This window comes from Hermetia illucens, chromosome 5, assembly GCF_905115235.1.
Source record: "Hermetia illucens chromosome 5, iHerIll2.2.curated.20191125, whole genome shotgun sequence".
Taxonomy (NCBI): Eukaryota; Metazoa; Arthropoda; class Insecta; order Diptera; family Stratiomyidae; genus Hermetia; species Hermetia illucens.
In genome coordinates, this window is record NC_051853.1 from 3,910,716 (window position 1) to 3,926,491 (window position 15,776).

The 15,776-nt window shown below is 46.6% G+C and overlaps 1 protein-coding gene across 1 annotated transcript; it reads right to left on the reverse strand.

Moving 5' to 3' along the window:
- Window positions 1-7,292: 7,292 nt before the first annotated feature.
- Window positions 7,293-15,266, reverse strand: LOC119657202 (myrosinase 1-like). Its single transcript, XM_038064009.1, has 8 exons — window positions 14,991-15,266; window positions 14,679-14,931; window positions 14,358-14,615; window positions 14,032-14,301; window positions 13,622-13,956; window positions 7,877-7,979; window positions 7,538-7,644; window positions 7,293-7,480 (listed from the first exon to the last, which is right to left on the reverse strand). Exons 1-8 carry the CDS (start codon window positions 15,026-15,028, stop codon window positions 7,369-7,371), a joined length of 1,476 nt encoding a protein of 491 aa, XP_037919937.1. The 5' UTR covers window positions 15,029-15,266; the 3' UTR covers window positions 7,293-7,368.
- Between the last annotated feature and the right edge of the window lie 510 nt (window positions 15,267-15,776).

The following is a 15,776-nucleotide window of genomic DNA, read 5'->3' on the forward strand; positions in this document are numbered from 1 at the left end:
GAATTGGATTGATTTTTCTTACAGAGACCCTAGGACTCAGCAAAAAATTATATCGGTTCTCATATTACCTCTCAACGATCAGAAGGCAGAGAGCGGTAAAATTATATCTGACACCATCCCTCAGTCATGCAGGAATCAAATGGTATTTGCGCTGTGCGAAGGAAACACTGAAACTGGAAAAGGACCTAGAAAAGGCTCAGGATAGATGTTAGAACCCAATAGCCGAAGCACAAGAAGGAGATGGTCTCAAAAAACCCAAGTCCAAATGCCAGAATGTCGAAATCTTGGGTAGGTTATGGGCAAAGAAAAGATTTAGTTGATCCGGTTGGCGGAGCCAAGGATATTAGGTTGGCTATCCAGGCTACCCAGGTTATTTCCGGAAGAAACATTCACTCGTGACGAGTGGGAAATGGGTCAGAACCCAACTTGTCGACAAGTTACCAGGTCGAAAAAGATCGAATTTAGCAGCATGTCCCTAGAGGTTTGTGATGGTGAAAGAGGCTTTAAGCACCCCCCCCCCCCCCCATGGAGGTAGGACTATGCCTAATAAAGAGAAGAGGCTGGACAATTTCTATTTGGATCTCAAAGCAGACAACGAATTATGAGCAAGTGCCAGGTCAGACGAAAAGGACGTCACTGTGACGTCGAATATAGGTAAAGATTAAAGAGCTACAGCTGCAGTGTTTGCATAGGCAATTCTGCAATTTTCAAAGATGACATTAGAATAGTTCTAGCTCAAGAGGCCTGAGTATACCCGGAGGCAGATTTGTGTTGTATAAGGAAGTTGTATGCGAATTATTTGGGACACTTTGTGGAAAACTAAGGGGTAGCATCATTCTTAAACGCAAACTTAAGATTTTACTGGAGTGGATATAAGATCTACACTGGATCCTTTTCGCAAAAGCTCAAAACATGGGAGGTCACCACAAGGCAACATTACCTTATGGCAGTTCAGATTCGTCGCGGGATTCGGAAAGGAACTTGGAGAGCACAGGGCTCTAACACGCGGGATTAAGTTGTCCTATATTATGGCGGTGGAGGAGAAAAACGCCCAAGCGTTATGTGACGAAGTTATGCGGGAAACGCATCCTCAATATAAGGTAGGTGAGAACACGAACAAACGAGTAGGGGTGGAATAAGTGACTTTCTTGCTGTCCAACAAGCGTGACCAGCTTAGGCTCGCCTATAGGCGAGGTGTCTCGTCTTATAAGGTGATGTTAAGAGAGTCGAAAGAAGACGACTGGAGGCGATCCGTCGGTGAGCACTCTGATGACCCTTGGGGTAGGGTCTACCGGATTTGCAGAGGGAAGCGTAGTCACGACGTAGCTGGCATCATGGTGAACGGTGAACCGATGCTGACTTGGCGTGACAGTGTTTGTGCTCTGCTAGGTGAACTTTTTCCGAGATCCGAGAGCTTTCGATGTCTCCGGACGGTCACGCTCAGGGAGGGGAAGAAATTCCTCCCCTGGCGAGTTGTGAGATCGAGGAGAGCATGGCGAGGCTCAGGTCTCGGAAGTCACCTGGCTGGGATGGGATGACAGGCGAGATGTGCAAAGCCATCTGGCAGGCCGCCCCATCTCATGTCCAGTGTTTGTTTGAGTGTTGCTTTCGGGAGGGCTATTTCCCTGCATTCTGGAAGACTGCTAGGGTGATTGTGCTCCTGAAGTCGCCGGAGAAGGATAAAAGTAGTCCTCGGTCGTACAGGGCGATATCTCTTCTCCCGTCCCTTGGCAAGGTCCTGGAGAGGATTATGGTCCAGCAACTGGCGGTGAAATCATCCCATCTGGCGTCTGACAGGCAGTATGGCTTCCGCACTGGTAGGTCCACCGACGACGCCTTGATGCATGTTAAGAATTTTGTTGTCCGTTGTCCTCGCAAATACGTCCTTGGAATATTTGTTGATTTCAAAGGCGCATTTGACTACCTAAGTTGGTCCTCTGTGTTGTCCAAAATTCGTGAGTGTGGCTGCCGGGAATTGGCTCTGTGGAAGAGCTACTTCCACGGTAGAAAGGCGTTCGTCCAAGGTGTCAACGACCGTGTGTGGGTGAATGTTGAGCGCGGCTGCCCGCAGGGATCTATCGCAGGTCCATTTATATGGAATCTGATGATGGACGAACTGTTGGGTGAGCTTTCTTCCGTGGCTGAATGTGTTGCACACGCGGATGATCTCCTCATTCTTGTTGAGGGGAGCAGTCGCCTTGAGCTCGAGCAGCAGGCTGCCGAATACATGCGCATCGTTAACGCGTGGTCCATTAAAGTCGGTGTCGCGATCTCAACGGAGAAGACCGTCGGGATTATGCTTAAAGGCATCCTACGTCGTTCGCCTTGTGTCAAGTTGATCGGAGGGTCTTTAAAGATCCGGCAGAAAGTGACCTACTTGGGAGTCACGATCGCGGAACGCATGTCCTTGGTTGCGCACCTGCGCGAGCTCAGGCTACGTTTGACTAATATGGTGGGAATGTTGAGGCGAGTGATGAGGCGTGAGTGGGGTCTAAGCAGGAGAGCTGCTAGATCCATTTATGTGGGGCTCTTCCTTGCATGTTCTGCGTATGGGTCCCCTATGTTGTATGATCTGGCGCCGACGGTGAAGGGTAGGCAGCTGCTCTACGCTTGTCAACGAGTGGCTTTGTTAGCGTGCCTCCCTGTGTGTCATACGGTCTCGACCGACGCCATGCAGGTATTGTTGGGTGTTCCTCCTCTTGATTTGGAGGTAGTCCGGCGTGCCACGCCTACAGGATCAGGAGGGGCGTACCTTTGCTGCAAACAGATTTAGTAGCTGCTAATCAGGTAGAGGGGTTAGGACCGCTTGCGGTCAAGAAGTTGTTAAACGAGAGTGTAACATCTAAGTGGCAGCTTAGATGGAACGAATGTGTGAAAGGTCGGATCACGTATAAGTACGTTAGGAATGTGTCTGCCAGAGGAAGTTCCGTCGTGGACTTCGGGCTAGAGATGGGCTTCCTCCTGACTGGGCATGGTAGCTTGAATGAGTTCCTCTTCAAGCGCAACCTTGCCTCCAGTCAGGGCTGTGTTTTGTGTGGGGCTGACTCGGAGGACTGGTTACATGTTCTCTGTGTCTGTCCAGCATACAGTGACATCCGCAATCTAGACGACATGGGCGTTCACGTATTGAACGGTATCTACGATGTTAGCCAGTGCCTTGCTAGCAGTGGGACGCTTAAACGCGCTAATGCATACGCGAGTGCTGCCTTCCGACGAAGGAGGGAGCTCCTCGACGCTGCTTCGCTTGCAGTTGGTGGGCGAATGGCCTAGTGGCCGTGGTGGACAGCCACCAGTTTTGTGTGTTTGTTGTTAGTGTTGTCTTGTGATGTCCTTTGTGTTGTGTTATACGCAGAGCGGTAGTTGTCTGGTTAAAGGTTCCGTTGCGGTTCTCCGCCTCGGATTAATTCCAGTTAACCCGTTGGGGAGTTCCGTCCCCACGTACTCGAGGAGGGCGATCAGACCCGAGTCTGCAAGGAACTCATCTGAAGTGGCTTTGCCACGAAGCCTCACCGGAGGTTATCTGGTACCATGGGAACCGGGATGGCCCTCTGAGGGCATATGCTCCAGGAGAATTCCTGGAGGATGTGCTCTCGGCCCGGTTATTTGCGGTTGGCCCCCTAGTGGGAGTTTCATGGTGGTTGTGGTTATGATTACATCGCGGGCAGAGCTCCCCGGAGCTCACGCGTGGAGTTGCGTTTTACAACTCGGGCGCCGTACCCCTTAGTTGCGACAGAGGTGTTAGATAGGCCTCGCATCCACTGGTATGAATGCTGAGCCTGCACTCAGTATAAACCAGGACCGCTGTGCTTGCATGGCGGGGCTCTGATTGTGGTTCCAAAATCAATCCGTGTCCGAAGAGGACCGTGGGATTATGCCTTCACGGCAGGTACTCACGTTAAACCCCCCAGGACTTTCGTGTCCAACAAGCGTGGTGCTCAGAGGTGGCAGCAAGGAAGATGGGGCGGCAACCCTATCGGCCAAACCAAAACCAAGTGGCCGAGGAGAACCTCCATAGTGGTTGCGGTTTGCCGGCCGTGATTCAGTAGGCGAATGCTCCAAAGGCCTAATCAGGGCGATCAGACCTGAGTCTGCATGGGGACTCATCTGAAGTGGCAAATTGGTCACGAAACCTTACTGGTACCATGGGAACCGGGAAAGCCCCAGGACTCACATACTTCGGGTGAACTCCTCTTGTATGTGAGGACAGCTCGGTTATTTGCGGTTGGCCTCCCTAGTGGGAGTTTCATGGTGGTTGTGGTTATGCTCAAGCGAGAAGAGACCTTCGGGCCTCGACGTGGTGTTGCGTATCAACACGGGTGCCGTACTCCATAGTTCGGTAGAGATTTAGGTAATTCTTGCATCCACCAGTATGAATGCTAAGCCATGCACTTGGTATAGACTGGTACCGTTGTTGCTTGTCTCAGCGGGGCTCTGATTGTGGTCACAAAATCAATCCGTGTCTGAAGAAGACCGTAGGATTAAGTCTCACGACAGGTGCCTACGTAAAACACTATGGGCTTCACTGTCCAACAAGCGACCAAGAAGAAAATAGCCTTATCGCCGAAGAAACCTGAGCCAGCATTCTTCGATTTCTGCTCCGGTGCTAGGGGAGCAAGCAGACGTGAAAGCTCGAAAGAAACAGACAGTAATCGAGTGCAAAGACCTAGACGAGATAACATAACGAGAGGATATCGGTGCTGCGCTAAGGGAACAATTCAACTTAAGCTAAATAGAAGAAAGTGTCATCGAAAGCTTGCCGGAGGAGATAAGAATAGGTTGGGTCATGTGCCGACCTAGGAAGCAAGTATCTCTCAAGAGGTGCTTCATGCTGTTATGGTCCTCCTAGTGTAATATTAACGCAATATGAGGAGATGCTAGACAGCTTGGTGTTGAGCGCTAGAGACCACAGGCCCAAAATCATTGTCGGCGATTTCAATGCCTGGGCTTTAGACTGGGGAAGTCAAGCGACGAAAACTAGGTGCCAAATCCTGCTTAAAACCTTTGCGCAGCTGGACATCGTACTAGCCGATTTTGGATGCGTGCCCACCTTTGGAGGTAGAGAGCTAGGCTCAATCGTTGATCTGACCTACGTCAGTACCACGTGGGCGAGAGGGATGGTCTGGGGGAAGCAGAAAAACCAGGATAGCTGGGTGGTCCACTGGATCTTTCGAGGAAGAGACATTCCAGTCGGCCCAGGGAACGGCGTTGGAAAATTGAGCCAGCTATGTCAACGGGTAACTGAGGCATGGGACTCTACAATGCCGTGACACAAGTTCCATCACAGTAGGAAATCAAACTTCTGGTGGAACCAAGAAATCTCGCTGTTCAGAGCATCGTGTCCACGAGCGGAAAGGCTTTGCCAGAGGACCAGAGGGAAGCCAGAACATCGACAATTGGAGAAGGAATACCGCGAAGTTCGAAGTAGACTGAAGAAGACGGTATATGGTAAAGGAAGCGGAATTTTTAAAAGCCGATTCTTGTTCAAAATAATCTCCAATTTTTTTCCTACAACAGAGGAAAGTAGACCTCATCCAATAGCTCAACAGGACGTCTCCTCAATCCCCGGGGTGATGGAGGAGGAATTACGCGAGATCTGTGCAGGAACTGGAGACAATCAATCTTCGGGATTGGACGGGATTCCAAACAAAACTCTGAAGTTGGCTGCTAAAATCAGGCCCGCATGGTTGATAAGTACATTTGAATCGTGCATGGTCAAAGGAGTGTTTTCCGCACAGTTGAAGAGGCAGTGGTTGGTTCCTTCAGCGAAGCCCAAAAAATCACCTGGCGTACACTCTTCATACCAGACTGCTTCTGGTCTCCGAGCTAGTTGGTGGCCTATTGGGGTGGCAGTATGGGTCTCGCAGAGCGCGGTTCACAGTCGATGCTATTGCAACGGTCATACAAAGCTAAATCTGAAAGTAGTGTACCTTTTGAACCAATGCCTTAGTGCATCATAGACTAGCTAAGGTCGAAACCCCCCTTCAAATAAACATGAGTGGGTAATCGAGACTGAATTTTTTAGGTCGCTAAGTTTGATGATAATGGAGGATTAGATTATCCCCGATGCACCCAGAATAATTCACGTCTTGTTTATAGCGGCATATTTGACGATTTTTGTCAAACATACTATCTTGATGCTTGTTTAATTGGCTAAAGAGGACTTTTGGGGTCATGATTTTAGAGTATGATCCATTTCTCATTGATTTCGGCTCATCACCAAGAGCTCGTTAAATAATTTGTTGAATGTGTTGATCTTAAACAATGTATCTGTTTATCAGGAACAGCTCCCAATCACAATTTACTTATCTGGTCATGTACTTCAATTTAATTCTGCTGCTCGATTTTACTTCTGATAACACCGCGCTCGTTTCATAGTTAGTGAGTGCATTGTTGATTGATTTTTTGATTGTTAATTCTTATCTCTAATGGCCATCCATTTGCTCACTATTACGATGATATCCCCTGAGGGGTTTTTGAAATAAGCCGTCACTCAAAAACATCTTGAAATACAAATAACTAATCGAGGTAGGAGATATGGTACCAATATTAACACTTGATCGGTTCAGCTTACTACCAGCTTCCCAACTTCGTTGTATTTCCATCCAGCTGTTTCTACTGGGTAATGCTGCCCCCATTTAGTCAAGCTTAAGTTGGAAACCCTTGTGGTAATGATTGGTAAATGCGTAAGTTTTTTTCGTGAAATCGCCACCATTTTAAGCGCAGCGCCCAGTGCGTTCCTCACGCTGTTTCATCGGTGACTTGATTCGCAAGACGTTACAAGTCTTTGCATCGAGAAGTTGTCAACAGGCTCTCGTCGACCTGCCTGTGGTGCGCACGCGGTGATCAGTCGGTCATCAAATCGTTCGACTTCTCTAATGTCATGACGCGAACCCTCGGAGATGACAATGCCGACATCGTACTAAGTCATTCGCGTTTGCGTATTATGTTGCAGCTTTTGACACCGCACCATCGAGTTTCTTGTAAAGAGCAAATATCAATGCACCTTTTCCGAGGTAAGTTAATGTGTCAAGAAGCCTTGAACATTTCTCGATAGGATCAGGGCCCATCCTGCCGCGTCAATTGAGGTGAACGCTGAAGGCTTAGGATCTCTCAACATGATCATTTTGTTTTTAATGACATTGGTTGAAGCCCTCTTTCTTTTTATGGGCTTGGGATCCGCGTGCTATGGAAATAATATATAGTTTCCCCTCAGTTTGATGTCCTAAAGTTTCAAAATTTCCTGAAATAAAGTGAAATTTTCACTTCATCATCATCAAAACAAACTACAAATGTCGGAATTTTACACTTTAAATTTTATTAAAACTATATTAGATTGTACCTATACATAAACGGTATTTGAAATTAACTTCAATCAAGCTTCCTCGTTGCAATTATCCTTTTGTAGACGTCTGAAGACTTTTTTGGAACCCGTGTTCTTTCGGGGCTAGATATATTGACATAATAAAGACCAAACCTCTCTCTGAAATGATGCAACAATAATAAAGTGAAAGTAAAAACATGGCCGCATAATTCTTACGAATATCCTTTGAGCCACTCAAAATTGTCCATCAAACTCCAATGTGAATATGCTATAACATTACAACCATGCTTTTTGATAGCTTGGGATACGTAGCGTAAGTGTTCCTTGAATTGGAATAAAGATTCAAAAGATTAAAAAAATAAAACGCGAAAAGATTGTATTGAACACTGGACAGGGAGGGAGCATCTGACACTGGAAATACCGATATATGGTACATAAATATGTTTACACATATACTGTGTCAGCCCTTAATTAAATAACAATGTTTTTTTCTTAATGAGCAACATGTATTTTGCAGTTCTGCATGCTGGAGTTCAGTAGAATTTGAGCACTCACCTTAAGTGAGTCAACCCGTCCTTGGTCATTAAGTCGACCATCATCTGACCAGCCATTCTCAGTAATAATGACCTCAACGTTATTATATTCCTCCTTTATCCATCTGAAAAAGAAAAATATGGTTGTTTTTACAGAAACTGTCTTTGAGCTTTCTGGATGATCATTTAATGATATACATTAAACCCTTGCAAAAATTGAAAATTTCACATTTTGCTTTAACTATTATTGATTAAGGGGGTATTCTAGTCTAAGCGGCCAAATTTTAGGTGTATTTTTAAGCGTGATAAAAAGTATCGTTTTTTTAGAAATAATTGAAAAAATTAAACGTTCAAAAAAGTGGAGGTTGCCAAAGTAGAAACTCAAAAAAAGCTGTTTCCCTTTCGTACATATTGGTAGGCCCCTTCAAACCAGCATAAAATAATGCAACTCATTTCATGTCCTCGGACGATCTCAACTCTTCGACACAAAAAGCAGCAAAGCGGGCTCGACCACCAACGGCTAGGCCTCCATTTGCAGCTAAAGCTATCGAAGTCGCGATGGATGGGTCTTGTATGACGACACTAATCCATCCACGATATGGACCAATGCGGACAGCTTAGGAGGAAACTCCTCCAAGCTGTAAGGACTCCAGCCTCGCAACGCATTAAACTTTGCTTCGAGTCGGTAAGTGTATACCGTAAAATGTTACGGCTAAACTTTGCTGACGAAAACACGAACGAGTGGCTCAGGCAGTACTGCTCCTCCCTCAACGATGGGTGGGAGGGTACGCCACTAACCCTGAAAAGGGTCTCTGAGCTGCCATCGTTCAAAAAGCGCTTCCTCTGGCTCTCAGAAAAAGAGCGTAACTAGGTTGAGGTTCTGGAACAACTTGGCGTCCAGAATAACCTCAACACCTCCACCTGGATGTTACTAGGCAACAAAAGAGGAGAAAGAGGCGATAGACGGGAACTTTCCTTACTATCGGCGTTCCCCATGTCAAGAATGTTCGGGTACAAACGGACTGAACTACGGGCGAGGGGCCGGCTCCTAAAACCATTGAAGGGGACGCGCAACCCTCGGCATCTTCATCTGAAGCGTACATTTGCAGCATTGTAAAGCGGCGACTGCACTTATCAGTCATCGGATCAATAGCTTCAGGACATTTGTATATTTCATACAATAACCGTCTGGATAGCTGAGTGGTTTGCGCACAAGGCTGTCGTACGGAAGGTCGGGGTTCAAATCTCCCTAGTGGTAGTGGGATTTGTATCGTGATTTGACGTCAGGTACCAGCCGGTACAGCCAGCGAATGCAACTCTGCATGAAATCCACAGTTGGTGCCTCCGCAATGGACGCACGCTGAATGCTAGGAAGACTGGACTAGTTATATTTACTAGGAACATACGGTGGGACAGCTATACGCTACCCACCTTAGCAGGGACGGAAATCCAACTGGTACAAACGGTCGTGTATTTAGGAGTACATTTCGACTCCAAGCTAACGTGGAAGCACCACATCCAGGAATAATATCAGAAATCGTGCAGATTGCTCTGGTGTGGTAGGACTGCGATAGATAAGACCTGGGGACTTTCGCCGAAACGGATACATTAGATGTATGCATCTATAATAAAACCTATTTTGCTGTATGCATGCATCGTCTGGGGGCCGAGATTGAACTTTGCTAACAGCACGAAGTTGCTAACGCTGATTCAGGGGCTCGGTTCTCTAAGTATTACTGGAACAATGAGTACTATGCCAAATGCGGCACTTGACGCTATCCTAAATCTACCCCCAATTCATTTGGAAGTGAAATGGAGAGCAGCCAACACCGCATATAGACCCGATATCATTGGAGCGGGGAAAGGCGGCCAATCATACGATCATGTATCTATCTGGAAATTCCTTGACAAACATCCGGTTTCCCCCCTTTGAAAAGACATGCACTCTCGTAATCACCAAAAGAGAAGAATGGTCGATAAATGTTAATAGTCTTCACCAACGGGTCAGCTATGGAAGGCGGATCGGGCGCAGGGGTGTTCTCGGGGAATACGATTATGGAACTCACCCGACTTCTTGGAAAAATGCCGACCATATTTCAGGCGGAGATATAGGCCATTTCATTGGCAGCAGAAAAATGTCTGCGACAAAAATGGAGAGGTCGCACCATTTGACTCTGTACTAACAGTCAGGCAGCATTATCAGCACTGAACAGCAACGATATATTAAACCAGTTGGTGTGGAGTTGTCATCAGGTGCTGCTGAAACTTGGCCGACTGAATGAAATATTTTTGTGTTGGGGCACTCAAACATCGCTGGTAACGAGGAGGCTGACAAAATGGCTCGCCGAGGGTCTGGATTCACAATAGTGGGGCCAGAACCAGCTTTTGGAAACCGACCATCCACTGTCAAGTCAACTATGAATAATGAATTGCAAGGATTCCCGCAGCCAATAATTTGAACTCTTGCCGGCAGGCAAAAATGCTTGTGAAAAAACCTGGGGTCGCCAGAGCGACATTTTTGTTGCTCCTTCAGAAGTGGCCCCTAGTAGGGCTTTTAACGGGACACTGCTCCTTAAACTACCATATGGAAAAGATTGGGTGGTGATCTCGGCCAATGTGAGGACTTTTTATGCAGCTGTCCGGCCTCCTCAGATCTCAGACGAAGACACTTTGGTTTTCTTCAATGAAGAATCTGCCCACTCACTGTCTCTGGAGAATGTTCTCAGATGCGCTAAAGCTCGCGAACGCCATAGGCGGGAAGCCATTGAATAGGCGATTTACGGGAATAGTACTTTAGAATTCGATTTTCACAATTCTGTTTTGCAACTTATATTTCCTTTTCGCTCAGGTCTTGATCGCTCCGTAATCGCAGCGATCTTGGAAATTCGCAAAAATGTCGAACGAAGAAACGTTAGCAGATCGCAATGTGGAAATCTCAAATTATTCGCAGCAAAATGAAGAAGACAAAACGAATGAAACCATTACATGATATAATAGTAAATGGAAAATATGTTTAACAGAAATTTTGAAATGCAAAGTCACTTTAATTGAAATAATGAAATATAATATATATATAAATTGTTACAGTTCACTGTTATCACTGTATCTACTACTATGCCGGCAACTTCCAACCTCCTTGGTGGAGAAGAGACAGAAGGGACCGGCTTATTTCCACACGGTCTTTCCTGTCCCAACCAACGGCACTTTCTCACCCGTAATCCTCCACTCCCGAGGCGAGTTCTAAAACGAGTGGAGAGTTCCGCGCCATCTACTTGTCCGCATTCGCAACATTCGAAATAAATTTCAAATGCTGCGGATCCTGCTGCGCCACATCACTCCGCCTCCAGATGAAACCTAGGGGGTTTCGGCGACCGATCCCGGAACTCCGTTCACCGTTAATCCACAAAGCGGACACGACGCTACTTCGGGGCGCACACGGGTTTCAGTCTGGACAAAGAGACCGCCTTTTTGTGTCCACCGATCTCGAGCTGGAAGAAATGTTCTCCCCGCTCGAGAACGCGGTACGGGCCCTAATATGGAGGCTGCAGCGGCTTCCGGACGGCATCCGTCCTGACCAGAACGTGCGTGCACGTGTCCAGTTCCTTGGGCGAACAGGCAGGTGTGGACGTGTGTCGAGTGGGTGGTGGCGCTTTGATGCGTCGGAGATTGTCCCTCAGCAGACGCACCAACCCCGACTCTGTGAGACCCGATCTCTTGCCGAAGACCGGATCGCTTGGGAGTCTTGGGTTCTGCCCGTATACCAGCTCCGCGGGGCTGGCAGCAAATTCCTCTCGGCGGGTTGTACGTAGGCCGAGTAGGACGAGAGGCAAGACTTGAGTCCAGGACGGATCCTCGCGTGCCATAATGGCGGCTTTCAGCGTCCGGTGCCAACGTTCTAGCATCCCATTGGATTGCGGATGGTATGCAGTAGTCCCCTGGCGTTTAAAACCCAGGAGTTTGCTTAACTCCGAGAAAAGGGTGGATTCAAATTGCATTCCCTGGTCAGTGATGACCACTGCAGGGACGCCAAAGCGAGGTATCCACTCTCGGTAGAGGGCTTCGGCACAAGATTGCGCCATAATGTCTTTCAGTGGTATTGCCTCAGGCCACCGCGTGAACCTGACAATACTTGTAACCGTGCGAGTCTCGCAAAGGCCCTACTATGTCGAGGTGTATCGTGTGGAAACGCTTGGTAGTGCGGGGGAATGAGCCCACTTCTTTCCTTACATGCCTGGAGACTTTACACTTCTGGCATGCGATGCACTCTCTGGCCCAGGAATTGATATCCTTGTTCATGGAGGGCCAGAAGTATTTTCCGGTGACTAACCGATTTGTTGTCCTGATGCCTGGATGCGCTAAGTCGTGAACTGCGTGGAACACTTCCTTGCGAAATGTGGCTGGAATGTATGGCCGAGGTCCCTTTTCCGAGTCTTCGCAGCAGAGAGAGAGGTTTGAGCCGAAGATGGGCAACTCCCGAAATTTGTATTTGGGGTTGGATTTAAGGCTCTGAAGTGCTGCGTCATCCTCCTGCGCCTTGGCAATAGCCGAGAATTCGATTGAGGCGGGGATGTTAACCTCGGAGACACGAGACAAAGCGTCAGCAACTATGTTGTCCTTGCCGGACACGTGCTGGATGTCTGACGTAAACTGGCTTATAAAGCTCAGGTGTCGAAGCTGACGAGGGGACGCTTTGTCAGGCTTTTGTTTCAAAGCATATGTGAGAGGTTTATGGTCCATGAACACTGTGAATGGCCTGCCTTCTAGGGAGAAACGGAAGTATTTGATGCTCAAGTACGCGGCGAGCAGTTCGCGATCGTAGGTACTGTAGTTCCGTTGAGCGGGATTCAACTGTTTCGAGAAGAAGCTCGATGGCTGCCAAACTTGATCCATCTTTTGGTGAAGGGCAGCACCTACTGCGATGTCAGAGGCATCAACAAAAACGGCTAGGGGTGCATTTTGCAGAGGAAATGCCAAGAGTGTAGCATCAGCCAGTTGCTGTCGGGATTTATCGAACGCGTGGACAGCCTCTTCAGACCACACAATCTCTTGTGTGTCTTTTGTTTTGGGGCCAGACAGGTACGCGTTCAAAACGGACTGGTTATGGGCGGCCTTGGGCAGGAAACGACGGTAGAAGTTTAGCATGCCCAAGAACCTCCTCAACTCCCTCACTGTCTTCGGACGAGGGAAGCTTGTAATTGCTTGCACCTTGTCTGGGTCGGGCTGTATTCCTTCAGGGGAAATGGAGTGGCCGAAGAATCTCACCTGTTTTTGAAGGAATTTGCATTTCTCAACGTTTAGGACTAAACCGGCCTCAAGGAGACGTTGAAAAATGCACTCGAGATGGGCTGAGTGCTCAGACTCAGTGGAAGAAGCAACCAAAACATCATCCAAATACACGAAACAGAAATCGAGGTTTCGCAGGACTGAGTGAACGAACCTTTGAAAGGTTTGCGCCGCATTGCACAATCCGAAAGTCATTCGGGCCTAACAATGGTGCGAGTGCTCTGAGCTGCGGCTCCCTCCAGTAAACTAAACTAAACTAAAATATATAACGTTGTCTGCGCTGCGCAATCCAGTGATTCGAGTTTACGTAAAGCAAGAACGTAATCATATATATAATTTTTGATTAATAAAAACGTAATAAGTTAATAAATAAATTATTAAATTTGTCACAATCTTAAAGGTCATTAACTCTGCCTATGTTTGGTATGCCCACTTTGGCATTTCAAGACATTAATATAATACATAAAAGAAAACTTTAACGCACCTTAACAAGCCACCTAGACCTTCTGGTACATTATACAACCAGGGAGTTTTCGCTCTTTTCCATGATGGATCTACGGAACAGTTCAGTCGTGCATCCTTTTCCCATGATGGATTTTTCGTCTCGGCATGAGGACCCAATTGAACGTATCTCGAAGTGTAATAATTAAGACCTAAGAAGTCAGCGGCTCCTCTGATGTAAGCTATCGAGAACTCATCGAATTCCGGTAACCGAGACCATTCCCGTCCTTCCATTTGGCTATTACTGGCAATGTCACGTATCATAACTTCAGGGTAGTTACCGGACTTACTGAAGATTGGATGCATTGTCCACCCCAGCTACATTTTCATAAAAAGCCTTTCATTATTTTAGAATACTCGAGTAGATATAGGAAGAGGATTGAAATCATTTACGTTGAATTGCAGGGCTCTATTTACTATGCCAGTGTCATTAGTCCGGGAGAAGTAGAAACGGCTGCTGGAAACGATTCCAATTTTCCCACCCTGTTGTTTGAAGTAATCTCTTTTATAGAGATGAAAAGCTCGGGCATGCGCTATGATTGAGTGATGCATACAGAGATATTCGCCGATTCCAGTTGCATTTACGAAAGGTGGCTCACTCCCTGCACCATAACCGGGTACGCAGTAGTCCGATGGTTCATTGAATGTTATCCACAATTTAACCTACGTGATAGCAAACTTGTTTTATTAGCACGAATATTGATAACGTTATAACTCACCCTATCCCCAAAATTTGAATATAGGACGTTCGCGTAGCTTTCGAAGTATTGTGGAAAAAGCGGATTAGTTAAGCCACCAATCTTTTGAAGTTCGTATGGTAGGTCATAGTGGTACATTGTGACCATTGGCTCGATTGAATTTGCAACCAGTTTATCAATTAATGTGTTATAGTATTGAATGCCAAACCGGTTCAATGACGACCTGTCTCCATTTGGCATTATTCGAGTCCAGGCTATCGAAAATCTATAAAAATTCACCTAAATGGATGAAAGTCAACCATTTGACAACCGACTTTAGTTTATAATTCAGCCAGATCCCACCCCAAGATCTCTCAGCATTTCAATGTCACGATCAATTTGGTGATAAGAATCATCAGCAATATCGGCGTTGGTGCCATCCACAACAGAGTTGGGGTGTTCGTGAGTTCCTACATCCCAAATGCTTGGTCCTTTGCCATCCTCCTTCCATCCACCTTCAATTTGAAAAGCAGCTGTAGCAACTCCAAACTTAAATGACGCAGGGAAGTCATTGGTGGGTGCATTTTCCGATCCATAGGTTCCCACAAAAGTTAAACTGAGAGAAAGCAAATTTAGGTAGATGTATCTTTCCGATGAAAGCTAAACGGAATTTACCACAAAATATAGGAAACTGATATGCACTTGATTTGCATTATTAAAATTTTGCTGTGAACTATTGTTATTAGATTCAATTCGAATCACTTTCGCGAAGCTTAACAAAGATACGTAGACGTCTCCGCGGGGCAGATGACTGCTTCTAGATTGAACTTGCGTTCATTGCTATCAGTTCAATTAGAATTATTGAGTAAATTCCATCAAAAGTAAAGAGACGAGAAAAACAGACTCAGCAGAATGAGATGTGGAGTTCTAAAGACAACTTGTCTTCTTGATGATGCTGCTCCAAGTGGATGTAGGCTTTATCGGCACGATGAAGTGCTAAAGATAACCTTATCATGAATAAAGGCAAAGCCTCATCGAATAGTTTGCCCAGCATACTGTAGATATGAACCTATGTAGGAACTTCTTTATAAGAAGATCGAAACGAATCTTATATGTCGCGATCTGAGTATACCTCGTCGTTTATATCAAAGACATCTTATAATATGCTCCCTAAAATTCCACTTCCTTATTTGTTCCCTAATAGCGTTGATCAACTTGCTTCTTATATCGGGTACCTTGGAGAAGTGGAATACCAATAAGGAGGGGCAACTTCAGCGACAAAGGTCCGCGGAATCTCATTGTGCACCTTTCGGGTAGGGACGAGGGAGGTAAATTGCCCGAGCATTGGTCTGTCGGTAAGTCGATGTCACCTGGATGGGTTTCTTCTGTTTGTTTCTTCGTCTTATCTCAGCAGGAAACGGTTGCATCCGAAAAATTGCAGTAAGTAGATCTGCTTATTTC

Coding starts and splice junctions, on each gene's coding strand:
- LOC119657202 (XM_038064009.1), bottom strand. CDS start 15,028: ATGCAAATCAAGTGCATATCAGTTTCCTATATTTTGTG. Junction 14,616..14,678: donor AAATGCTGAGAGATCTTGGG/GTGGGATCTGGC, acceptor TCATCCATTTAG/GTGAATTTTTATAGATTTTC. Junction 7,481..7,537: donor GAGTGGCTCAAAGGATATTC/GTAAGAATTATG, acceptor GCATCATTTCAG/AGAGAGGTTTGGTCTTTATT.